At 52.3% G+C, this 23,423-nt stretch overlaps 1 protein-coding gene across 5 annotated transcripts in view; it reads right to left on the bottom strand.

Moving 5' to 3' along the window:
- Nucleotides 1-23,423, bottom strand: part of GRIK3 (glutamate ionotropic receptor kainate type subunit 3) — a 246,912-nt gene that overhangs the window by 50,833 nt on the left and 172,656 nt on the right. For 4 of the 5 annotated variants that reach the window (XM_043877979.1, XM_043877978.1, XM_043877980.1 and 1 more), the window contains exons 6-9: nt 16,557-16,730; nt 15,827-15,970; nt 10,110-10,217; nt 6,628-6,741 (exon numbers count right to left, since the gene is read on the bottom strand). In XM_043877979.1, the coding sequence (XP_043733914.1) occupies nt 6,628-6,741; nt 10,110-10,217; nt 15,827-15,970; nt 16,557-16,730 (540 nt within the window). Of the gene's footprint in view, nt 1-5,133; nt 5,444-6,627; nt 6,742-10,109; nt 10,218-15,826; nt 15,971-16,556; nt 16,731-23,423 lie in introns of those variants that run through there. The other variant, XM_043877981.1, reaches the window with a different exon arrangement.

Here is a 23,423-nt window from a genome sequence, read left to right as displayed (position 1 = left end):
CCTGGAGAGAAGGGGACTTAGGCTAGCATGGATGCTGCTGTCTGGAACCCCAGCATGGGGCCTGGTGAGAGGGCCAGGGTGGAGATTTCAATCCTGTCTCAGCTGTAGGTCAGATGCTCTTGTGCAGTGAAAATCTACACCACCACGCTAGGTGGCCCTGCTGTTAGCTCAGGAACGAATTAAAGAAAAGGTAACTTCTTTGCCAGGAGAATCACCAACCACACATAGATTCCTAAGTGAAATCGACCTCCTTCTGTAAAATGGGAGTAATAATAGAACCTACCTTACAGAATTATTGGGAGGATTACATGGGTCAATCTGCGTAAAGCACTTAGTGCCTGGCAAATATAAACTGCAATATTATTATTATGAATATCATAATTGTCTTTCTGTGCACTGCGTGGCCTGTTACCGCAGTGACCTTTCCAGTCTAGAGACCATGCCCAAAGCCACCAAAGGTTAAAAATCACAGCTAGCAGCGGAAAACTATTTCAGGAAAGGTCCCTGAGATGGCTCACTTCCTGACCCTATCTCCCAGCCCCTCCCTGGCCCTATCCTCTAAAATTAGCACTTCATTTGTGAAGCCACCAAGCCCCAGAATCTATACATCTCCATATAAATACGCTGCCTTCGGAGCAGCTGTAAAATGCCATTAATTTCGGGAAGTGCTTTGCGGATGGCATACATATTTAACAGCCAAAGCCCAGAGCATTAAAATGGTGCTCGCCTTAGTAATGTCTCTAGACCTGCAACATCTCCTAGGGGGTAATTCTGAACTCCGCCAACTACTTATTCATGGACTATTTCACAATTTATTACTGGAAATGTCCAGACAGCCAATTCACAAGCTCTCTCGGCTGCTAATCGATTGCTCAGTGAAGGTGCCCTCAATTTCATAACTTCACGCTCTCCTATTGCTCTGGGAGAACAGCCGTAAGAACAGGGGTAATATTTCTCTGCAACAAGTCACAGGAAACAAGGGTCCTGAAAAATAACCTTTTCTGACTTTTCATCGCTAGGGCTCTTGGTTTCTTAGTCAAGCTTCACCAACATGAAAGCCAGGCCTGGTGCTAAGATTCTCCCAGTGATAGGACCTGTGGAGTTGGAAGAGGGGGTCTTGGGGGGTGGGGAGCCAAGGGTTAGCTACCTAAGAGCTGTGTTCCCAAGTCCTCCTGGCTTAGGCCATCTCAACACACATCTGCATGCACATGCACTCTGTATACACACAATGCCAGGGGCATGAAGACACCACGTTCTCGGATGTTCTGCCCTGCTTAGAGACAGAGGTCAAGGACCCTGGCCCTCAGGCCTTGGCTTCTGGCAGTTAGAACCAGGGCAGAGCGTTAGGAGTCCGGCACTCCCAGCAGGTAGGGCCCAGAAAGGTCCCCGGCCCGGCCCGGCCCGGAATGGTTCTCTCAGCCCATATTCTGGTCTCCGTAGCCTCCCCTCTCCTGTACTGGATGCATAGGCCTGGCCTGCCTGGCAGTTGAGTCTAAACCGGTCACAGTGCACGCACGGCACACACACACCCATCGGTTTGTATCCAGACACCCCTGTGCACAGCCAGGCCCACACCCGCACAGGTATCCACCCGCATGCCGCCACAGCTGCTCACTTCAGTGGCCCCAAGGACCCTGAACCTTCCAAAGCAGGGCCCCCAGGAGAGACCTGAGTGTGTTTTCTCAGTGTGTGAGCTGAGGTTTGGGCAGATGAATTTTTCATGAGCTCATGGAAGAGGGAAACCTGAGCAGAAGCTGGGGCCTGGCAAGGAGTGGGCGGGGAGGGCAGGCTTCCAGCCTCTTGCTGCTGTTGCTTCAGCCCCAAGAAGGGGGAAGAGCCTGCGGCTCTGATGAGCCAGAGAGGGCGGGGTCCAGGCTCTGTCCATCTGTGTTTCCAGGGTAATGAGCTCTTAGCACCTAACCCCGGGATTCAGGATGCGAGAGAAAAGATGAAGCTTGGGGGCAGCCCCTACACCTCCCTGTGTTTTTTGCCACATCCAGATTTTAGGGACCAGAAGAGGAGGAGAGACCTCCTCAGCGTGGGCGCAGGTCCAGCCCTGTTCTCTGGGGCAAAGCTGGTGGATGCTCCTTTGCTCAGGCTTGGTACCGGCCTGTCACTCAAAGCACCGTTGCCCTGACAACACGCTTCCAGAGAGGCAGGGGCCAGTGCTCTCCGCGGGAGGTGCTGGCCCTGCTTTGAGGCTGCCAAGCATGGGGTTGGGGTTTTTCTCAGAGCAGCTGGGCTGGGCCAGGCTGGGTCACTCCACACAACTGGTGGTGTTGTCCTCCAAAGCCCAGGCTGAGAGCGTCACACCCCCACCCACCACACCCCGGGCTCTGGGACACGAAGACCACGCTGAGACTTTCAGGGGACTCTGAGGACATTTTCAGCTGGACACAGAGAGTTTCCTGGAGACCAGTGTAAAGGCTGCGTGTCACATCCTCTGTCCCCATCCTGCCTCCAGGAAAGACTGGGCTTCTCTCAGGGAAGAAGCAGACCCAATTCCCCATGATCTCTGGGCAGTGGGGCTGGAGAGAGCTGGACCATGTCTCACTACCAGGCCCTGTGAATATCTGACACTGCATAATGTGGTTAAGATGGTGGCATATCTGCTTCAAGTGGGTCAGCAGCCACGTCTGGGGTCAAGGCAAAGGAGTTCGGGGAAGGGGATTATCACAATGTCAGTGCTAGGGGCTCAGACCTCCGCTGGGGCAGGGGATGAGGTGGTGGTTGGGATGCGAAGTTTTACGTATCAGCAGGAGATGAGAGCCAAGAGAGTGGCTCGCACCCCAGTGCTTTCAGGGACCAGTCAGGAATTGCCTGTGTAAGAAGCAGCCAAGAGTGAGCAAGTGGTGGGGTCTGCAGAGAGCCCGGCCTGAAAGGCATTCAAACCCTAGCTCAATGTGTATGACGCATCCTGTGCTAGACAGAGGTAACCTCTGTGACCACAGTCAGGGGCCAATCTTCAGTGACGTCCAGGGCCCTGCTTGTGGACGGAAGCAGAGGTTTTCTCTAGAACACTCACCATGCTTATTGTATTAAACCTGAGCTTACTGGGGACTGGATCTGTAATCAATAATACCAATAGCAGCCATTACTTGACAGCATCCAGCCTGTACCATTTATTTTTATTTATTTTTTTAAGATATTTTTTGATGTGGACCGTTTTTTAAAGTCTTCATTGAATTTTGTTATATTATTCTGTTTTATGTTTGGTTCTTTGGCCATGAGTCATGTGGATATTAGCTGCCTGATCAGGGATCGAACCCACATCTTCTGCACTGGAAGGTGAAGTCTTAACCACTGGACTGCCAGGGAAGTCCCCTGTGCCATTTATTCTATTTAATCATTCATTCTTTCAACTCCATGAAGTAGATACAATTATTATCACCTCTCTTTTGCAGATAAGGAAAGAGAGGCACAGATCGACGAAGCAGTTTCTCAGGATCAGACAGTTAGTGAACAGTACAGCCAGCACTCAACTCAAAGGTCTGAGTCTCTTAAGCACCTCACAGTCTGACTGCCGTGTTCTGGTCACTCTTGCATGTCCCCAAGAGCTGCTGGGCTCATGTTTGCCCAGATGAGGGGCAGGGGGCCGGATGGAGCTGTGTCCAGGCTGCCGGCCAAGGGGGCTTCCCACCTTCTCTAGAGGGTGCTGGGAGCCAGCGGGACCCTCAGCGAGCAAACGAGCGCAGCGGGTCGGGACCTCGGCAAGAAGCTTCCACGCTTCAGTCGCATCTGACTCTGCAACCCTACGGACTGTAGTCCCCCAGCCTCCTCTGTCCATGAAATGTTCAAGGCAAGAATGCTGGAGTAGGTTGCCATGCGGCTCTCCAGGGGATCGGCCCAACCCAGGGGTCGAACCCGTGTCTCATTCCTCCTGTATTGGCAGGTGGATTCTTTGCCACTAGTGCCACCTGGGAAGCCCCGAAAGAAGCTTCTGAAAGTGAAAGTGAAATTCGCTCAGTCATGTCCAACTCTTTGTGACCCCATGGACTATACAGTCCATGGAATTCTCCAGGCCAGAATACTGGAGTGGGTAGCCTTATCCCTTCTCCAGGGGATCTTCCCAACCCAGGAATCGAACCGGGATCTCCTGCACTGCAGGCGGATTCTTTACCAACTGAGCTATCAGGGAAGCTTCTAATATTGGCTAAAAAGCTGTGAGAAGAGCACAGAAGGTCTGCGGGATTCTGCCCCTGTGGGTGTACATAAATGCCCTGCGGCTCTGGGGAAGAAGGGCCTTATGCCCTTTAAACCAGGCTCCTGCCACTTTAATAAAATTTAACCTGTGGTCTTTGAAGGGTGTGTATTTTGCATCCTTCTGCTGTATTATCTTTAGCTCTCCTGTTACGTGAGAGTATTGTTTTGTGGCTGAATCATCTCTGTTCATTTAATCATCTCTCCTAATCTCTCCGAGCATACCAGTTCTACCTTTTTTTAATCTTGTCTTCTGAAAAGTGTTTTATTTATATCTCACATTTTATGCAGCTCTGCTTTTAATCTTTTACCACCTTTTTATTATTTTATTTTTACCCTTTTATATTTTAGCTTTGTCACACTTTTATCCTTTTGCTTTCTGACATTTCGGTTTTACATTTTTCACCTTCTCTAGCTGGAGCTGTTAATTATTTATTTTAATTTTTCCTCTCTCTGGGTAGCTTTCCTTTTAATCTCATCCCTTATTTTCATTTCTCTCTTTATTACCTTCCTTTTAACCTTTATTTTGTCCTCCTTCAACTCTCCTTTTATCCTTTCTATTTTTATCCACATCAATATTCCTTTAATTGCTCATCACTCTTCCTTCTATCCCTTTTGCTCCTTTTATTTATGTCTTTTTATTTTTAATCTTTTTTGCTTTATTCTTTTTTATTTATTATATAACTTATAAGTGTACAATATGATGATTCACAATTTTTTAAGGTTATACCCGATTTATAGTTATTATAAAATATTGGCTATATTCCCTGTGCTATCCAATATATCTTTATAGCTTATTTTATTTTTAGTCTTTAATTTATTTTTTATACTTTTTCCCCTGTTCCTGATGAGATCTTTTGACTCACTGGTTTTATAGTTTGATATTTGTATTTTATTTAGTTAACAAAAAGGCCATCAGTAAGGCAGGCAGGATGTATGGTTTTGGGGAAGATACCGGTGGGGGTCTACTCCCAAAAGGTGGGGGTGGGGAGGTGTCTCCCCAGCCTTCTGCTGGCCCCATCAGCAACATGTTCAGAACTCTCAGGGCTCCATCACCTTTAACGTGGATCGTCTTAATAGTCATGTCTGGAGACTGAGGATGAGGTCCAAGGTTAAAACTGCTCCTCAGATGCTGACAATGCCTCTGGAGTCCACTGCTCACTGGATTCTTGGGAGAATGAAATGCGCTATGCCTTCTTCCTCCATGGTGTCCAACACCCAGTCACTGAGCAAATACCTAGCACTAGAGAGAGGACACAGGGCCTGGCTGAGCTGCCGCTGGTGGGAGGCAGGCGGGAAAGCCTTGTTTGAGCGCCATGGAAGGCCCAGAGTGGGGTTCCCAGCCCTGCTCCCGGGTTCCATTCTGTGACAGCCTTACTCTAAGTGCTACAAATGGGGTTGGGCTCCCTTTTTTTTGGTTGAGAATATCCTCAGCTCGTGGTCCTGACAAACAGATTTGCTTCATTACAAGGAGAAGCTGACTGGGGCCAGATTGTCCTCAAAGGGTCTTTGGTCAGAATCCACTGGGCTGTGACCGGGCTGCCCCCTGGTCCAGCTTGGGTCCCAAGCGCAGTGCTGCGCCTCTGAGAGTGTGGGTCCTGAGCCTCTGGACACCCTGGAGGCCTCCCAGGAGGGGCTGGTGCACACGGAGTGGGCACAGTGGTGGCCAAAGGAGGCCAACTGCCTGGGTGTCCCGCTCACCCTCAGCTCTAACATGCACGGAGCTTGGGAGACCCCAGGAGCAATTCCTTGGGTTTAAATGGTCAGAAGAAGGACACGCTATTTAGTGCTGGGCAGTGGAGGGAGGAGGGCAGGGAGAATGGCCATGGCCAGGAGCACTTGGGTCAGGATACTGCGGGGGTGGCACGTGTGAGGGCCCACTGCACCCACTGGGCTCTCTGGGTATGACCATAGCACCTGCCAGGCTGGGGTGGGGGACTGCTGGGAAGGGCCTTTTCCTGGGAACTGGCGTGGAAGAAGCAGACTCAGGTCCTGGTGCAGAGAGCAGGTCACCCCTCCTTCCTTCCACCCGTCACAGTTCCCACGCAGGCATCAGGGGCTCAGGGAGCGGGTGGGGATGGGATACAAACACACAGGCCTCTGGAGCAGGGGCTGGCCAAGCAGGTCCAGGCAGGAGGGCCAGCCTGCTCTGCCTTTGGGAAGAGACAGCCCAGTTACCTCCTGGTGTCTCTGACCTGTGGCCACGAGCAGTATTGCTATGTTTCAACTTCTCTCTGGGGGCTTTCTGAGGGACCCTCAGTGTTTCCAGCTTTCTGCAGCTCCCCTCCCTCATCTTCCAGCCTCTCAGCAGCCCCATAAGAGGCAGTTGGTCTATGCTGGGCGGGGTGATGGAGGGGTCCCTCTAGCTCCAATGGCCAGCCCATCTCCCAGCTCACAGGGGGCCTCCTGCAGGGCTGCAGCTCTTACCAGCACGGTGGTGACGATGAGAGACCTGTTTGTCAGAGAGTCGGTGACATTAGGGCCTCGGCCTTTGGCGACCTCCGTGATATTGAGCCCCTCGGCAGGACTCCACACTCCCACCTGGATGGACAGACAGACGCAGTACAGGGGCTGAGTCCACAGTGTCTCCCTCCTTTCTTCACATCAGCAAGCAACTCATCTTGTTCCCACCTTTCAGGAGCATCGTCATCACTGACAAGTTTTGAGCCAACTTTTCTGACAACCCTGCTGCCTTCCTCCTTCCCAGAGGAAGCCCCCAAGATGCTGAGTCTCCTGAATTCTCCTCCCTCCCCATTTGCTGGCAAACCCATCCCAGAAGGAAGGGAAATGCAGAGGGAGAAGAAGAAGATAAGGATAGCCCAGGGAGCACAGTGGAAGCCAGCCTGGGGTGTAGCAGATGCCATGAAGTCAAGTTAGTGTTAGGGTCAGGTCCTGCCCTGGGTCAGAGTCATCCCAAGCCTGGGTGTGGGCAGAGGAGGGGTGGGCGGGGCGGGGCGGGGGCGGCGGCTCCCGCCTCCTAGGGAAGAGCTAGGCACCAGCTGCTCATTCACTGGGTCTCAGCCTGTGCCAGCTCTGGGGCCAGATGCCCTCCAGAGCCCAGGACAGGGCCTGGAGCGAGGGAGATGTTCCCTAGGCATGTGTGGAAGGACAAGGAGATGTGTCTTGTGCAGGAATTCAGTCTGGGCAGGATGCTGGTCTTTGCGGCTATTTCAGGGGGTGGCAGACAGAGGGAAAACCCTCACAGAGGGCAGTGGATGCCACTGGATTTGAAGGCAGTTTGTTTTGTAGTTTTACCCCTAAAGTTGGCAGATGCTCTGGCTGAAGTCACATAATCTCTAGTCCCGCATAGTGCCTTTGTGGATGTCAGGCCTGGGGCTGGAAGGAGGCAAGGGAAGATCAAGTTTACAAATGGGTCTCAAGCCCTGGGTCTCTTGAAGATCCTTTGGGACCCAACTCTGCCCCTCTCTGTGCCCATCTCAGCACCTCTCAAGGGAGATTCTGGCCTGACCATCCTGTCCTTGGCCCAGTTGGTTGCGGCAGGGGGGATAGCACTCAGGAAACCTAATCAATTAAACAGGGAGGCCGAATGCAAACATCCCATTAAGAGAGCTGTGCAAAGGAGATAGCAGAGAGACATGTAATTATGCTTGGGTAATTCTGCCTTAATCCCCCCAAAGCCACTGGCTGGAGCTGGCTGGATCAGCTATGACCTGGCTTAGCAAACAGAAGTGATGAGAGAGAAGCAATGAGAGGCAGAATGGCTGTGTTTGGGGGCTCGCACCCTCTCTGGGCAGCATCTCTCTCTATGCAGACCCCACCCTCCAGAGCCCAGAGGAGAGAAAACAAGCAGACCGCGTCAAAGAGGCTCTTCTCTCAAGGGGGCCAAGCGCAGAGCCCAGCCCCAGCATGAGAGACCCTAGTGGCAGGCCTGGGTGCAGAAAGCTCTCAACAAACAGCTGGCTGGCAGCCAGGTGACCAGCAGGAACCCTTGCTCCAGCAAGCAGCTATTGAACTCCTACCCCATGTCCCATGGGGATGGGAGAACAGCTAAGACCGAGGAGGACCCAGCTTTCAGAGACTCTCTGCCCATGATCTGGGAGGCTGTGACCAGGAGCCTCTGGTGGGGCCTCTGCAGGTCAGCCGGTGTCTAGGCATAGTAGAGAGGTTTTCCTGAGTATTAGCTGTGGTCTGAGTGCAGTTGCTGGAGGGCTGGTAGGAGCTGTGGGTAGGCTGAGATGGCAAACGTGCTCTGATGGGCAATTACTGATGCTGACCATCAATCGAGAGTGGGAGGGGGTGGCATACATGCCATCTAATTGCCATCCTTAGGATTTTAGGCTATCCCCAGAGATGGACAGTTGAGAGAGCAAAAATGAGATAGCTACTGGAGTGACAACTATTACAGTGGTCCTGCCAGCAGGGGAAGCGGGCTCCCCAGCACTGCAGGAGTTTAAATAGGAGCTGGCAGAGCGCTTGATAAGCTATAGTTTGAGTAGAGTTAGACCAACAGGGCTGATCACCTTAGGAGCAGAGGGTGTAGCACCTTGTTCTTAGGGGACTGGTGCTGTAAGTGGCTGAAAGAGTTGCAGGGGAGTGGTGAGGCTGCCCCGGCCACCTGGCCCCAGCACAGTGGCCCCATGAGTCCATGGGAAACGCAGGACTAAATGGCATCACCTTGGCCACAAAGTACAACCCAGGCAGAGCTGGGTTTGTGTCTGTGGGAACAAACCAAGGAAGCATAGGCCATTCCTACAATCAGAGAGACGGCATGGGCCAAGGCCTAGAGGTGCAGGAGGGAGGGCGTGTGGCTGGACCTTGAGGAATGTTTGGGGGGCAGTGGAGACTAGTCCTGGAGAGGAAATCGGGGTATTTCCTGGAGACTCTTCAAGGCCGGGGTGAGAGGCAGATGCTGAATGCCTTGGCACTGGGGAGCCATGCACAGTCCCAGGGCAGAGCAGAGCTGTGCATTGGGTAGCTTCATCTGTGTGCACTTGGGACGGATGGAGGGTCCAGGAGTGGAAGTGGGGAGCCAGGCTGGGGTGCTAAAAAAAAATCCACAGAAGAGACCTGGGCCAGGGAGGGCAGGGGAAGAGAGGAGAGGAATCAAGGGCCCCTGAAGGATCAGAGGCCCCAGGGGTGGCCCCTCCACTTCTGCATTTTATACACCCCCTCTCCCAGGGTTGGAGAGGTGCCCTGGTGGCTCCCAGGGACCAGTGGGTGTGGCTGAGGTCCTGAGGTCTGAGGAAATGCTGAGAATCAGGGCTGATGTTAAATCCCCTTCTAAGCTCAGCAGCCTGACTTTGTCACAATATTGCTTATGGTTCCCAGGGGTCAGAACTGGCCCCATTATGATCATTTCTATGGTAGCTGGATGGGAGGCCAGCCCTGTGGGCCTGCTTTCCTTGTAATTCCTGGAATCACAGAGGCCTTAGAAACTTAGCATGGGGAGTTCAGAATCCATGTGCTTCAACCTCTCTCCAAGGGTAAGAATCACCTCCAATCTCCCAGACAAGCAATCCCTTTGTTCAGTTTTGCTGAAATGTCTCCAGGGACAGTGAGCTCACTACTCCCTAGGCAGGCATCCGTGGGTCATTAGAGAGTTTCTCCTACCAAAGGACACGTCTGTCCCTCTGCCCCATGACAGAGGACCTAGAGACGGTCCATCTGTCCCATGAGCATTTCCCAGGTTAAGCCTCTCTCTGATGGCCCTTGCTGACAGGGTGATCATTTGAGTATCTGCCACAGCCAGGCCACCGGGCTCTGTACCCCTCCAGGTTGAGAAGGCCAGGAGGGGCCAAGGCAGTGGCCACATCAGGTCATATTGAGCCCAGAGCGGGCAGCTGGATGGGGTCTTGCCCCCTTGCTCAGGGTCTCTGCCTGGGATCTATCGTGGGGGATTTAAAAGCCCCTGTTCCTTGGCCCACCCTCTCACTCCTGAGCTCACACACCTTCTCCAGGCCATCTTCCTTCAAGCTGATGATGTCCAGATCGAAATCCGTCCGTAAGCCACTGGTTTTGTTGAAAACAATCCGTCCAGTTAATCCTTCCCATTGAGCCTGCCGGAGGGGAGAGGGCAGAGCGGCAATTCCTCGGGCTCATAAATCATCATTCGGTACAACTGTACAATGCTTCATTTTAATTACTCCTTGCACTGATACTGTTCCCCCAAGACCATGATTAATTAATAATCACCTCCATCATTGCTAGGGCTGTGGTGCGAGCCAGTGATTTCCATAAATTCTATTATGCTCTTTAGCCAGCGTTACACTTGCACCTTCTCGTGTACAACATCGATCTCAGATGCGCTCAGATGAGCCCCCGCCTCGAAGCCATGAGAAGGGGGAGTCCGGTCCATGTCAGGTCCCCAGGGAGGGGCAAGGAGGCAAGTGGGTAGACTGTGGCAGGTGAGACCTGCCGAGGGGCAGAAAGTCAAGGGGCCAAGCCAGCTCTGGCTATAGGACCAGACACTCAGAATAATCCCCAGAGAGCCAGGGGTGACAGAGCAGGTCTCTCACCCCAGCTCCACCCATGTCCTGGTTAAAAACTGGGGTCAGAATACAGGGTCTAACTTCAGTTAGCTGTGTGACCTGGGGATTTCATTCTGCCGTGCTGCCTCAGTTTCCTCATCTGTAAAATGGAACTAATAACAGTACCCATTTTACCAAAACACTATGAGGGCAGAATGAAGCAGGTCTCATGAAAAACTGAGAATGGTGCCTGGTACAACCTGTTGTTTTTATTGTTTAATAGCTAAGTCATGTCTGACTCTCCAAAACCCCATGAACTGCAGCATGCCAGACTTCCTTGTCCCTCACTGTCTTCCAGAGTTGGTTCAGATTCACGTCCATAGGTACAACCTGAGCCCTGAATAAATGGCAGCTTTTGCTACTTTTTCTTGCTTTTAGCATCATGAACAGAGAGAGGCAGGCAGAGGTTCAGAGAAGGTACAGGTCTATACTGAGATGGGCTCCATCTTCTAAAGCCAGGATTGGCAAACTATGGCTGGTGATACACCTGGGTCCGTTTCCTGTTAAAGTCACACCCATGTATTTACCTATTGTCTCTGGCTGCTTTTGTGCGGTAGCTTCAGAGTTGAATAGTTGCAGTAGAGACTGTCCAGTCTGTTGTTGTTTTTTAGTTTCTAAGTTGTGTCTGAGTCTTTGTGACACCCATTAGATGGTATGTATGCCACCACCATGGACTGTAGCCCGCCAGGCACCCCTCTCTATGGAATTCTCCAGGCAAGAATACTGGAGTAGGTTGCCATTTCCTACTGCAGAGTATCTTCCTGACCCAGGGATCGAACCTGCGTCTCCTGTATTGGTAGGCAGATTCTTTATCACTGAGCCACCTGGGAAGCCCTGGTCTGCAAAGTCCAAAATATTTACTATCTGGCCCTTTGTACAGAAAGTTTGCCATCTCCCCTTCTAGCCAATACCTCTCTGGTGGGCCTCGAGCATTAGCGCTATAAGGACCTTCCTACCACTCACCCCATGCAGCCTCTGCAGCAGCCCTGGGAGATGGGCTCAGTAGGTGCCTCACCCCACTGGGGTCATGATCCCTGCAGATTCTGAAGAAGGCTCTATAGCCTCTCCATGGCTGAGGTTTCCCCAGCACCCAAGCTTACACAATATAACACACAAGTTCATGGGTTCCTGGATCCCTGAAGGCCCATCTGTAGACTGAAGCTAAAACCCATGGGAATCTCCAAGCACTTGGGCAGCCACCTGGCACTGTAAAGTCTTGTGTATAAGGACGTAGATGGCGTGTGTTATGCTAGCTCAGGCAGAGGGGTGCACCTCGAAGGGCTCCAGGGGGCTGAAAATCAAAAGTGGGTGGAACATGGACCATGTATGAGGCATCCAACCTCTTTGAGCTTCAGGAAGAGGACAATGACCTATTTCACAGGTGGTGACAAAGGTGTATAAAGGGCTTAGCACAGTGCCTGGAACACGAAACCCCAGCTCTGATTTCTCCTTTGTCCCTTCCTCCTGTGGGGCTCCTTTGGATTAGAGCTGGCCCTTGGCTGGGGGCAGGGGGGAGGATGATCACGTGGGCCACCGCCCAGGCCTCCCTAGAAACCCTATCACAGAAGGCTTGTCCATGATTAACTTCTCTGCATGAGCTCATCTGGTTTGCATCATAGTCTGATCAGGTGGGTGTCATGCTTGCCTCTATTTCACAGTCATGGCCACTGAGGCTGAAAGAGAGACTGAGGTGAGCTCTTCAGGTCCCAAGTAATGGTGCCAGGCAGATCCCCTCTGTGCTGACCAGAGCTGAAGGGCTGGGGTCACGGTGTCCACGTTGAGTGGGGAGAGTTTATGAAGCCCAGGAAACTGCGGACTGGACTTGGGGATGGAGATTTAAAGATGCCTCTGATACAGAGAACAGATTGGTGGTTAACAGTGAGGCACCGGGTTGGGGGTGGGCATAAAGTGTTGGGGGTCAACTGTATGGTGATTATGGTAACCAGACCTTCAGCAGGGACTACTTTGTAACATACACAGATGTGGAGCTATAATGTCGTACACCTGAAACTTACATATTATACACTGTTTTGTTCTTGTTTAGTCGCTCAGGCATGTCTGACTCTTTGCAATCCCATGAACTATAGCCTGCCAGGCTCCTCTGTCCATGGGATTTTCCAGGCAAGGGGTGGGTTGCCATTTCCTTCTCCAGGGGATCTTCCCGACCTAGGGATCGAACCCGCGTCTCCTACATTGGCAAGGCGGATTCTTTACCTCTGAGCTACCAGGGAAGCCCATACACTATTTTACTTCAATTAAAAATGCATCAGAGAAGGTGAAGGCCACTGTGTATGACCTCACAGGGAAGCTCCGCTCCCTTGAGGTTCCCCAGTCTCTCCATCTGCCCCCTCCTCTGCCTGGGCCCCGCCCCCTCAGGCTCCCTCCCGGGGCCCCTGGGGAAATCATAGCTGGTGTCTTCAAACCTGCGCTGGACCCGTCAGCTCCAGAGGACTTAAATGTCAGCAGGTGTGCGGCCTGTCTGTGGGCGGGCAGGCAGGGGCAGGGCCAGGCCAGGGGGCCGCTGGAGCTCCGCCCCGTGACATTTCCCAGCCCTCCCGCCCCTTTCAGCTGCCGCGCAGGACTCGCTAAATGAAAGATGCTTCACAAGCTCTGAACTCCGGCCTGGTATTTTCCAGCTCCTCTCGGAAATGCCAAGTCTTTAAAATGATTTACTGTCACGCAGTCAGATGAGGAGACGGGAGACTTGGAAATGGTCTGAGGGAAGACCGGCTGCTGGGCTCAGTCAGGGGGCCTGGGTCTTGAGGGTGGCCAGCTCTGGGGCTGTCGGGGAGCCCCACAGCGGCTCTGGGCCTCGGTCTCCGCTTCCCCCACAAGGAGTTAAGACAAAGATGTTTCTGAAACTACTGTGTCAAGGAGAGTGTGTGGTGAGGGCTGTTCACTGGGCTGGGGCCAGGCAACAGGAGGGCTGGATACTCCAGCAGGGCACGTCAGTCCAGGGGTGGGAGGCGCCTTTCTGCTCTGCAAGCCATCTGCTCCCTTTGGGGCTTCAGGACTGAGCCTCGAGCACTCTAGGGGGTTCTCTGAAGCTCTGTGGCCTGGAGATCCTCTGTAGCTGGAAACCCACCAGGGAGCAAGAAGCCCCTGTAAAGACAGTCGTGATGATAGAAACAGTAATAGCTAATCAGCTCAGCATCTGCTCTGTGCCAGGCACCATCCGAAGCACTTCACACATCATGACCCACACCTATGACCACACTGCTGTTATCTCCATTGTGCCGGAGGACCTGCGGCACAGAGAGGTTCAGTAGCTTGTCTAAGGTCACACCGCTAAAAAGCTTCAGAGTCACTTACGTCTGGCTCCTAAGGGTCTTAGAGTTGTGGCCCCGGTCACTGAGAAACCCACGCCAGTCTCTGGCCACTGTGTTGGCGGCCTGCAGAGGAAGGAGGCTCAGGGGGCAGGGTGTGAGGCCTCCACGCTCCCCGAGAACAAGCTGATGACTGTGCAGGGCAGCCAGGCCTGGCTCAGGGCATTGGATAATCAGACTTCCTCTACAGTTTTGAGGGGCTGGATGAGAAGGAACCCTCATGGTCCTCTTCTACCAAAACAACTGACACCAGAGTCTCTTCTAGGGGTGAGGGAACCGGTGCCAAGGACTTAAATGCTCCCTCACGGGGACTACGACATGGTTTCCCAGGCGAGGAAACTGACACTCGGGAATGTCCAGGAGTTTGTATAAAACCACACGGCTGGGAAGAGGCAGAGACAAACCCAAAGGCATGTGTATCAGACTCTAGAGCCATATGCCTTTTAGTGTCATTCTAAAATACAGGAGGTGTCACTGCCCTTGTCCCAAGCAGTAATGGTGAACTGGGATCTCTAGGGAAGCAGCCCTGTCTGCTGAGTGGTGGGTTTCTTTGTTATTTACCCTCATTGTGCTGCCTTCCTTTGCATATGGGATTACATTCACTAACGGATGGCCTTGACTGACGTCTCCCTGGGAGGTGAGGTCTGCAGTTGCCAGGCTGTTTTAACCCCACAGGATCCCCGGCACAGGCTCAGTGCTGGCCACTCAGCAGACCCACACACATAGCTATTTTTGAATAAATGAATTGAATGAACTCTCAAAGCAGTCTGCTTCATTCCTGGTTCATTGTGATGGCTACAAAGACATGGTCTATGCAAAGCCCTCCTAGGGGGCTTCTCCTGACTGCACTTGACATTGCCCTGGACAGGTCACTCCTTCTGACCCAGAGATCTCACCCCTACACGCCTAGATCTCACCTCTACGTGCCTTCCTCATCTACCATTACTGGGACTTGACTCTGCCCAGTCTTGGGCTATGTGCTTTGCTTACGGTTTTTCACACTGTTTTTTCAACAATGCTTTGAGGCAGGAACTCTTACTATACCTATTTTACAGTTGAGGAGACTGAGGATTCAAGAGTTAATCATCTCCCCCAAAGTCACACAGCTTGTTGTCATGGAGCCAGGGTACAAACCCAGGCCTGGGTGTCCCCACCTGTAAAATGGGAACAATAAATTCTGCCTTCGTAAGGATGACTGTGATGGAGAGTCTGAAAGGAAACTTGGGCACTGTGAGTCTCCGTGGTCATCCTCTCGGCGGCAGGACATGTTCTCTGGTTTTTTGAATTGGATGGGACTTCTTCACAGTTGCCATGGTGCCAGGAGAGCCAGGTCCCACTAGGGACCGCAGGCTGAAGAGCCCATGATGTGAAGAGGAGTTTGTGGGGCTGATTACTAGTTACCGAGCTGCCTCTGCCCTCAGCACTAAGCCTGTCCACATGATGCCTCATTTTGTCCTCACAGCATCCGCACGAGATGGGCATGCTTCATACCCGCTTTACAGATGGGGCAACTGAGGCTCAGCAAGGTACTCTAGCTTGCCTGAGGTCACACAGCTGGAGGCAAAGATGCTCAGCTGTTCAAAGCCCAGGCTGTGTCCTGCTGACAATGCTGACCACCTACTGAGCACCTACTATGTGCCAAGGACGCAGCCTCTCTGTTACTTTGTAAGACTGGGCCCTGCTGAGCACATTTGCACCTGAGGAAACAAGCTTCAGCCCAAGTTCACATGGACTGGACTCCCAAACTTGGGCCCTTGACTGCTCCGTGGCCCCCAGGAGATGGCCCTGGTGGGGGGTGCGGGGGCCACTCACCTCCTTGATGAAGTTCATGAAGCGGCCGCCGAAGCGCCAGGCCTTGTGCCGGTGGCACTGCAGGGAGTTCACGGTCATCTGGGGTGCCCGCTGGTAGCATACAGACACGATGTGGACGGCATCATACAGCAAGGCTGCGTCCGTCTGGAGGGGAGGCCCAGGGCTGCCTGAGAGTGGCTCGGGCCCTGAGAGTCCTCAGCCCACCCTTCCCTGTCTCCCTGTATCTCCCCCGCCAAAGGCCCGGTGTCCTGGAGAGGGAAAGGCCCTGGAGGTGACCCTGTCCTGGCTCCTGATGAGAGGCCGGGCTCGGGGTGTCTCTGCAGCTCTGCAGACACCTCACTCCCTCCCTCTGCAGCTCAGATCCTCTCTGCCAGGCCCTCCACCCCCGGCGTCTCTCTGTTGCCTGGCCCTGCCCACACCTTCACCTTTCCAGCCTCCCCAGCTTCCTGCCCACCACAGCTGAAAATCCTCCACGTCCAGGACATTATGCCCACTCTCTGTAGCCGTCTGTTTATGTGCCTGCACTCCCACACTTGGGTGGGGGGGGTGGGGGCTGCGTCTGATTTCTTTGTGTGTCCCTGGCCCCTGGCCTAAGGTCTAGCAGACACAGGGTAGGTCTTAAAGTGGGAAGTGGTGGGAGGGAAAAAAAGAAACGGGGAGGAGGGAGAGAAGAAGGGAAGGGAGGAAGGGAGGGAGGGGAGCCCGGGTCTGGTGCATCCAGCGGCAGTACCATCATCACTCCGTCCAACAGGCCGGACTCCGCCCGGGGAGCCGCCTGCAGCCGCTCCATGGACCACTTCTCCACGATGGCCGAGACGTGGGGGTTGTCCACGTTGAGGATCCGGAATCCCGTCAGGTTCACGCCCGAGTAGCGGTAGGGCTCCAGGTCTAATGCGTAAAGATCCTTGACAGAGAGAGTTTCCATAAACAAAGATGTGACCCGGCTGTGAGCTCCAGCCCTTCCTCCCACACTCCCTACTGGGGCCCCAGAACGGCTGTAGCTCCCTGCAGAGTTCTGGGGAGGGAGGCCCGGGGCGGGGGTGGTGATGGAGCGCTCACGGGAGCATTGCACTTGGAGTTGGCCAGACCCGGCTGCCTGGTGGCTGACCCCACGGACTCACTGCCGGACCTCAGACACACTGCTCAGCCTGTTCCTTCATCTACAAAACGAGGATTGTGCCTGCTTTATAGGCCCCAGTGAAGCAGTTCATATAAAATGCACAGCCTGGAACAGCAAAGAAGCTTGATAATGGTCATGACCGTCACCTCCTCTGATGGGGGAGGCCTCCTTTGGGAAGACAAAGGGCACTGGGTCTCGGCATCTCCAAGCTACCCAGAGGGGGGCTGAGGGAGGATTTTATCCCCCCAAAGAGGGTATTTTAAAATTGTCTCTTCTGAAAACAAATTTATGATTACCAAAGGGGAAGTGGGGGAGGGATGCATTAGGAGTTTGGGATTAACAGATACACGCTACAATATATAAAACAGATAAGCAACAAGGATCTACTGAATAGCACAGGGAACTGTATTCATTGTGTTGTGATAGTTTATGATGGAAAAGAATCTGAAAAAGGATAGATATATAGGTATATATGCATAACTGAGGGGGCTTCCCTGGTGGCTCAGATGGTAAAGAATCTGCCTATAACACAGGAGACCAGGGTTTGATCCCTGGATCGGGAAGATCCCCTGGAGAAGGGAATGGCAACCCACTCCAGTATTCTTGCCTGGAGAATTCTATGGATAGAGGAGCCTGACAGGTCCATGGGGTCGCAGAGTTGGACACGACTGAGTGATTAACATACACACACACACACACATGCATAACTGAATCATCTGTTGTACACCTGAAACTTATACAATGTTGTAAATTAACCATACTTCAATAAAAAGAATTAAAATAGACTCTTGTGCCTGGGACTGAAGGAGTACAGTGCTCTCTTCTCTCTCCTCGACCCCACATCACCAGCCAGGCCCCCTGACACCCTGCATCCTAGGAGCAGTCAGCCTGTTGGCTAGGTCACATCCAGTTTGGTGCAGGGGTCTAAAAGCCGGGAAGACAGGTCTTAATGCATGGGGGCAACCTAGCTTCAGCTCTGGGACACCATGAGCTGGTGCGGGCAGGGGGTGGGGGAAGAAGGGGGTTGGCTACAGAGGGAGGAGCCAGATGCTAGGCTGAGAAGGGATGGCAGGAGGTGGGTGGCAGGGGGAGCTCAGCTCAGTACTCTGAGATGACCTCGAGGGGTAATGGGGGTAGTGAGAGGGAGGTCCAGGAGGGAGGGGATTTACATATACATGTAGCTAATTCATGTTGTTGTACAACAGAAACTAACGCAATATTGTAAAGCAATTATCCTCCAGTTTTAAAAAAAGAAAGAAAAACTTCCCAAACTTGGAGATAAGGCAGACAGATACCAGCACGTCCTTCCAACGTCATGTGGACACATCGCTCACCAGGCCCCCTGGGGACTGTGCAATTCTCTGGGAGAATTCACCTGGGTTTGACTGCACTGTCAGCCGCTGGTTAAAGGCCCAGGTTCTGAGTTAATGTGTAGACTTTTTCCCATAGAAAAGATAATCCCCAAGCTGGTGGTTTTATTGCCCAGTAGGACATTAATCCATTTTGTGCCTAACTTAGCTGACTTACATGATGTTCCCCCTACACCGAATACCTATAAATACTCAATCCTTCAAATGCTCTTTGAGCTGGCATTGTCATCCTACTGGTTCCTTTGTTCATGAGTTGAATACATCTTTGACTCCTGTTCATTCTATATTTGCATAAGAGTCATGTTACTTTTTGAAACATATACGCTGATAATCTAGATGGGCCTAATTCCACTAGTAGGGAAAATGAGTTTTAAGGTCTTAGTCTGAGGTCCTCCTCATCTGTTGTCTGCTCTTTTCCACACTCTCCTCCCATCCAGCTGCCTTCCACTGTTCCCCTCCCTTCTCCGCCCCCACCCCCCACCCCCGCAACCTGGCCCATCATCTTTCCCAGGTCCCTCAACTCAGTCCATCTGTCCAACGCTGGGTCAGAATGGCCAGGGATAGTGTGCTGTTCTCTCCGTGGCTGCAGTCATCAGGAGAAACATCTGGCCCCATCACAGTCCCAGCTTCAGTTAAATCAATGACGGTTCATGGAAAGATAATGAGGGATAAAACCTGGAGCCCACAGAGCAGCTCTTTGACTCTGTGCTGGCTTCCTCTGGTCTCTGAGATGTTCCTAATTCATGCAGAACTCCTCCTGTAACTCCAATTGGCCTCCTTCTGAAATACACAGTATTGGTTTCCTCTTTAAGAGTTTAGCGATTAGGGGAGAGGCTGGGGGCAGTTTTGAGCCCAGGAAAGAACGTTTAGTCCCAGCCTTGCTCAAATGGGGCCCTGATTCAAGACCAGGATTTGGGATGGGGGAGGGGCTGGGTGGAAGTAGATGGCGGAGTCCCCGTAGAATTGGCCAGAGGGTGTCTGTGTGGCCCCAGTCTCAGTGGGGAGGGAGTGGAGGGTGGGCACTGTGCTCCGCCCTTCAAGTGGAGTTTGTCATCTGATTGTCACGATCCCCTGTGAAGTAGGTATTCAGTAGTATTCCCTTTTTGCAGAGGAAAGAAGCACCAGAGGGGTGAAGTGGCTTTTGCCTAAGGTGTCAGAGCTCATGGAAGCAGTGCAGAAATTGTTCCCAGGTCCAGCTCAGTGGGGTGTTGGAGCTGGCTCCCATTGGCTTGTAAGAGCTAATCATCAGCATTTCCCGACTCTATGTTCAGTGACATTCGTTGGTGGCTTGACATTGGCCATGGTGGGAGAATTCATACCATGACAACTGGCAAGCACTACAAATCTGGGTTTTCCCCGCTTTTGGACAGCTGGTTGTATACATTTACTAGTACCCAGTGTCTGTTCTATTTAAAAATTCCCGTGTTTATGTCCCCTGTGGTTGCCAAACACAAGATATGCATCAGTATTGCTTTTGGAGAACTTGTTTTGGAAAGCATGGGCCATTGAGAATGTGGGGTGGGGCTGCAATCTGCGTTTTGAGAAGCCGCTCATCTAAGCTATTACTCTGGACCGGGAAACACACAGGGACGGCTTTGGGCTTAGACGGGGAGACCTGTGGAGTTAGAGAGGGAGAGCAAGGCAGGGGACACACAGGAAAGAGGCCTCTCTTCCCACAGCGGCTCCCTGAGAACGGGTCACTGGGCAGCCCCAGGTGATGGTTATGAGCACAGACTGTGAGGCCAGGCCATCTGCTCTCCTTACTTCACCTGCCTCATCTGCAAAATGGGTATGAAAATAGCACCTGCCATACAGGGTCATCCTGAAGAAGAAATGGGTGAATAGACATGCTTAGAACATGTCTGGTGCATGGCAGACATCACAGAAGTGCTGATAAATATTCATATTCTGCCTTCTCTGGAAGCAGGTTGTGACAGCTATTGGACTTGCCCCCCAGGACACGACTGGGTTCTTGGAGGAGACGAGCAGACCTGAGTTGCATCTTTCCTGCCTTACCCTCATGGCAATATAAAAACAATCACGTTGAACTAACATTTACTGAGCACCTACAAACCTCAAAACAGTTTCTAAGTGCCTTATGTATACTAACTCACTAAATGTACATTTCTGCCTTACAAGAAAGGTGTTACTATCACTCCATTTTAGAGGAAGGCACTCAGTCGCAGAGAGGTTAGGTCTTTTGCTCACGGTTGTACACTTGGGAGGAACAGTGTCAAACCCAGCCTGCCAGCTCCCAAGCCCGCCCTCTGTCCCATGACCTTGACCACCCCTCAGTTCCCACCCAGTGGATATGCCAGTCACCCTCTACATGGCATTCAGAGGGGTCTTTCTGAGGGATAAACCCAGCCCTGCCACTCCCCTGCTTGGTATATTTCAATGGCTCCTCCTTGCCTTCTCAGAATAAAGCACAAATTCCTTAGTGTAGTTTGCGAGGCTCTCTACCCCTCCAGCCTCACTTTTCTTCCCACCCCCTCTCAGTTTTTTGCCCCAGGAGCACCGAACCATTTCCGTCTCCCTTCCCTGTTCCTCGTGGCCCCTTTCCCCATCATGCGGCTTCTCTGTGCCAGTGTTTCTGTGTGTGCTCCTCTATCTATCTCTGGGCTGGAACATCTGTCTTCTCAACCCTTCTTGAGTGGGTCCACTCTGAGATTCAGCTCAAGTGTCACCTCTTCTGGGAGGCCTCCCCTGACTACTACTCTAGATACATGATCGGGTGGGTCAAAGGTGCTTCTGCTCTTAATCTTGGGACATTTTGGCTTCCATCCCACACATGATAACTCTCTATGTCTGCAACGGTCTCCCCTAGAAGCTCCCATACCAAATACTCCCATCAATCACAGTGGATAGAAGGATCAGCTAGCTGGGTAGCTCTCTGGGAAGAGCCTGGAAATAAGAGAGTAGAATTTCATAACCTTCTCTCAGAGGGAGCTTTCTATGGGGCTAGAAGTTAGGAGTGATTTGGTAAATTGCCTGGGGTGGAGGATGAGCCCCTCAGGGGACTGCTTTAGAAACAACAGATCTTCCCTAAACTGCCTTTGAAGAAGGTGGGTCTGGGGAGATGGAGGGAATTTTGCTTTGTAGAGTGGTAAATGCAAGTTTGGGGCCAGAGCTGAATTGCCTGGGACACAGAGAAAAGCTGAGATCTGCCCCCAGGGGGCACCCTTCTCCCTCTTCCCCTGTAATGAGGTTCAGTCTCTTCTCCAATTCAGTGCTGATACCTAAAGCCGGAAAGATGCCCATCACGAGTCTACTTAGGGCTTCCCTGACTTGGCTCACTTCCCTGAGGACCAGAGGCCCTCTGGCCTTAGTGGGGAGGGCAGCATCTCCGGCTTTGGTGGGCCTTGGGTGCTGGTGACATCAGCCCTTCCAGTTTCCAGATGCAGCGCTGGGTTGGCTGACACTCGCACAGTGGCGGTGGCCAGTCACAGCCTGGGAGGGGGCATGATGGGGTGTCTCTGCTGAGGTCATCTTCATCCCTGTCACTCTGAGCCTGGGCTCAGCTGCAAAGTGCTGCAGCGCTTGTGGCACCGAGTGCCACCATCCCTGTGACTTGAGGGCAGTGACAACGGGCAGCTGGAAAAGAGGCCTCTTTGTCTGGCTCCAATTTTTTCTCCAAACTGCCCTGGGCTGAGACCCCATGTGCCGTACACAGTGAACTGTGCACAACCTTGCTGCTTGGCAAAAAGTTGCTGTTCTCCATGCCAAATGTTGACACATTGAATTCAGTATCGACGAGGGACCTTTTAGAAACATTCAGCATAACATAATAGACTAATTCATTAGCACCCCATGGGTCTGACTGGGTAGAAGCTGAAGCTCAGAAAACATCGCCTTAAGGAATGACAGATGAAAATATCTTTCCCATGATATAACTGTTATTGCCGGGAAGTGGCATTAATTGTGATTGCTTATCTATTAATTTATTATAATTCTTTTTTCACCTCCAGGCTTTTACCTACACATGACATGGACCAGGGGCTCAGCTGGGGCTGATTAACGTGGGGTTATCTGGGAATGGCTCAAAGCTGGCTGGCACAGATAATGGCAGCTGGGGTAATTAAAATGTCTTCTGCGTGGGAGAAGCAAGTTTGGAGAATTTTTTCGAGGCGAGGAATTGGTGACATGGGTTTCCTAAAGCAAAGGAGATAAATGTCAAATGCCACTGCCCTCCCAAATACAGCCTCGACTAACCAATGAGCACCAAGAGGGACAATCACGAGGTAGACTCCTAAACCAATGGGGCTGGAAGGAGGACCTTGGAGCCGGAGCCAGAAGCAGGACGTGGGGACCCGGGGGACATAGCTGATGCCCTGGCATATGGGGAGCTGCTGGGAGATGCCCTGGTACCTGCCCCCTCCAACACACACATATTCCACTGCAGAACTGTTCATATTGGAGCAACTGTGTCTCTAGAAGGATCGGCTCTCCCTGACCCTCAGAGAGGTGGGGGGAGGAAGGGTAGTAGGCTGGAAAAGAAGTCAGGAGCCAGGGTTTCTGTCCTTGATCTGCTGTGGGGCTCGGGGCAGCTCACTCAACCTCTCTGGTCCCAGGTTTCCCCATCAGTCACAAACTGCCCCATGAAAAGGAAAATCAGCAACGTGGAGAAAGGGCTTTAGAACCTGTGAAGTGTGGGTGCTGCAGGGATTTGTGGAGGCTTTGTCCCCCAATTAGTGTCAATCACGTGATGGGCCATCATGGCCTGTGGAATCTGAGCCTGAGCCAGCCAGAGGAAGCCAGGCAACACTGCATGAAGGCTCTTGCTACAAGCCTGGCAGAGGGCTTTGGAGTCAGACAGCCCCCACTGGTCAAAACCCTTGCTCTTCCCCTTTCTTCCTGAGCAGACTCTTTGAGTCTCAGTTTCTACTCTTTTGTAAAACTGGAAAAGTCATACCTTCCTAGGAGAGTTGTTCTGAATTTTGGATGAAATGGGGTATGCTAAGCACGTAAAAAATATAAGCAGGAGTTATTTTATCGATCTATTTAACTCTTCAGTTCAGCTCAGTTCAGTCGCTCAGTCGTGTCTGACTGTTTGCGACCCCATGAATCGCAGCACGCCGGGCCTCCCTGTCCAGCACCAACTTCCAGA

This window comes from Cervus elaphus, chromosome 20 (genome assembly GCF_910594005.1).
Source record: "Cervus elaphus chromosome 20, mCerEla1.1, whole genome shotgun sequence".
Lineage (NCBI taxonomy): Eukaryota > Metazoa > Chordata > Mammalia > Artiodactyla > Cervidae > Cervus > Cervus elaphus.
Note: the sequence above shows the minus strand (reverse complement) of the source record. Positions and strands in the feature narration are given on the sequence as shown.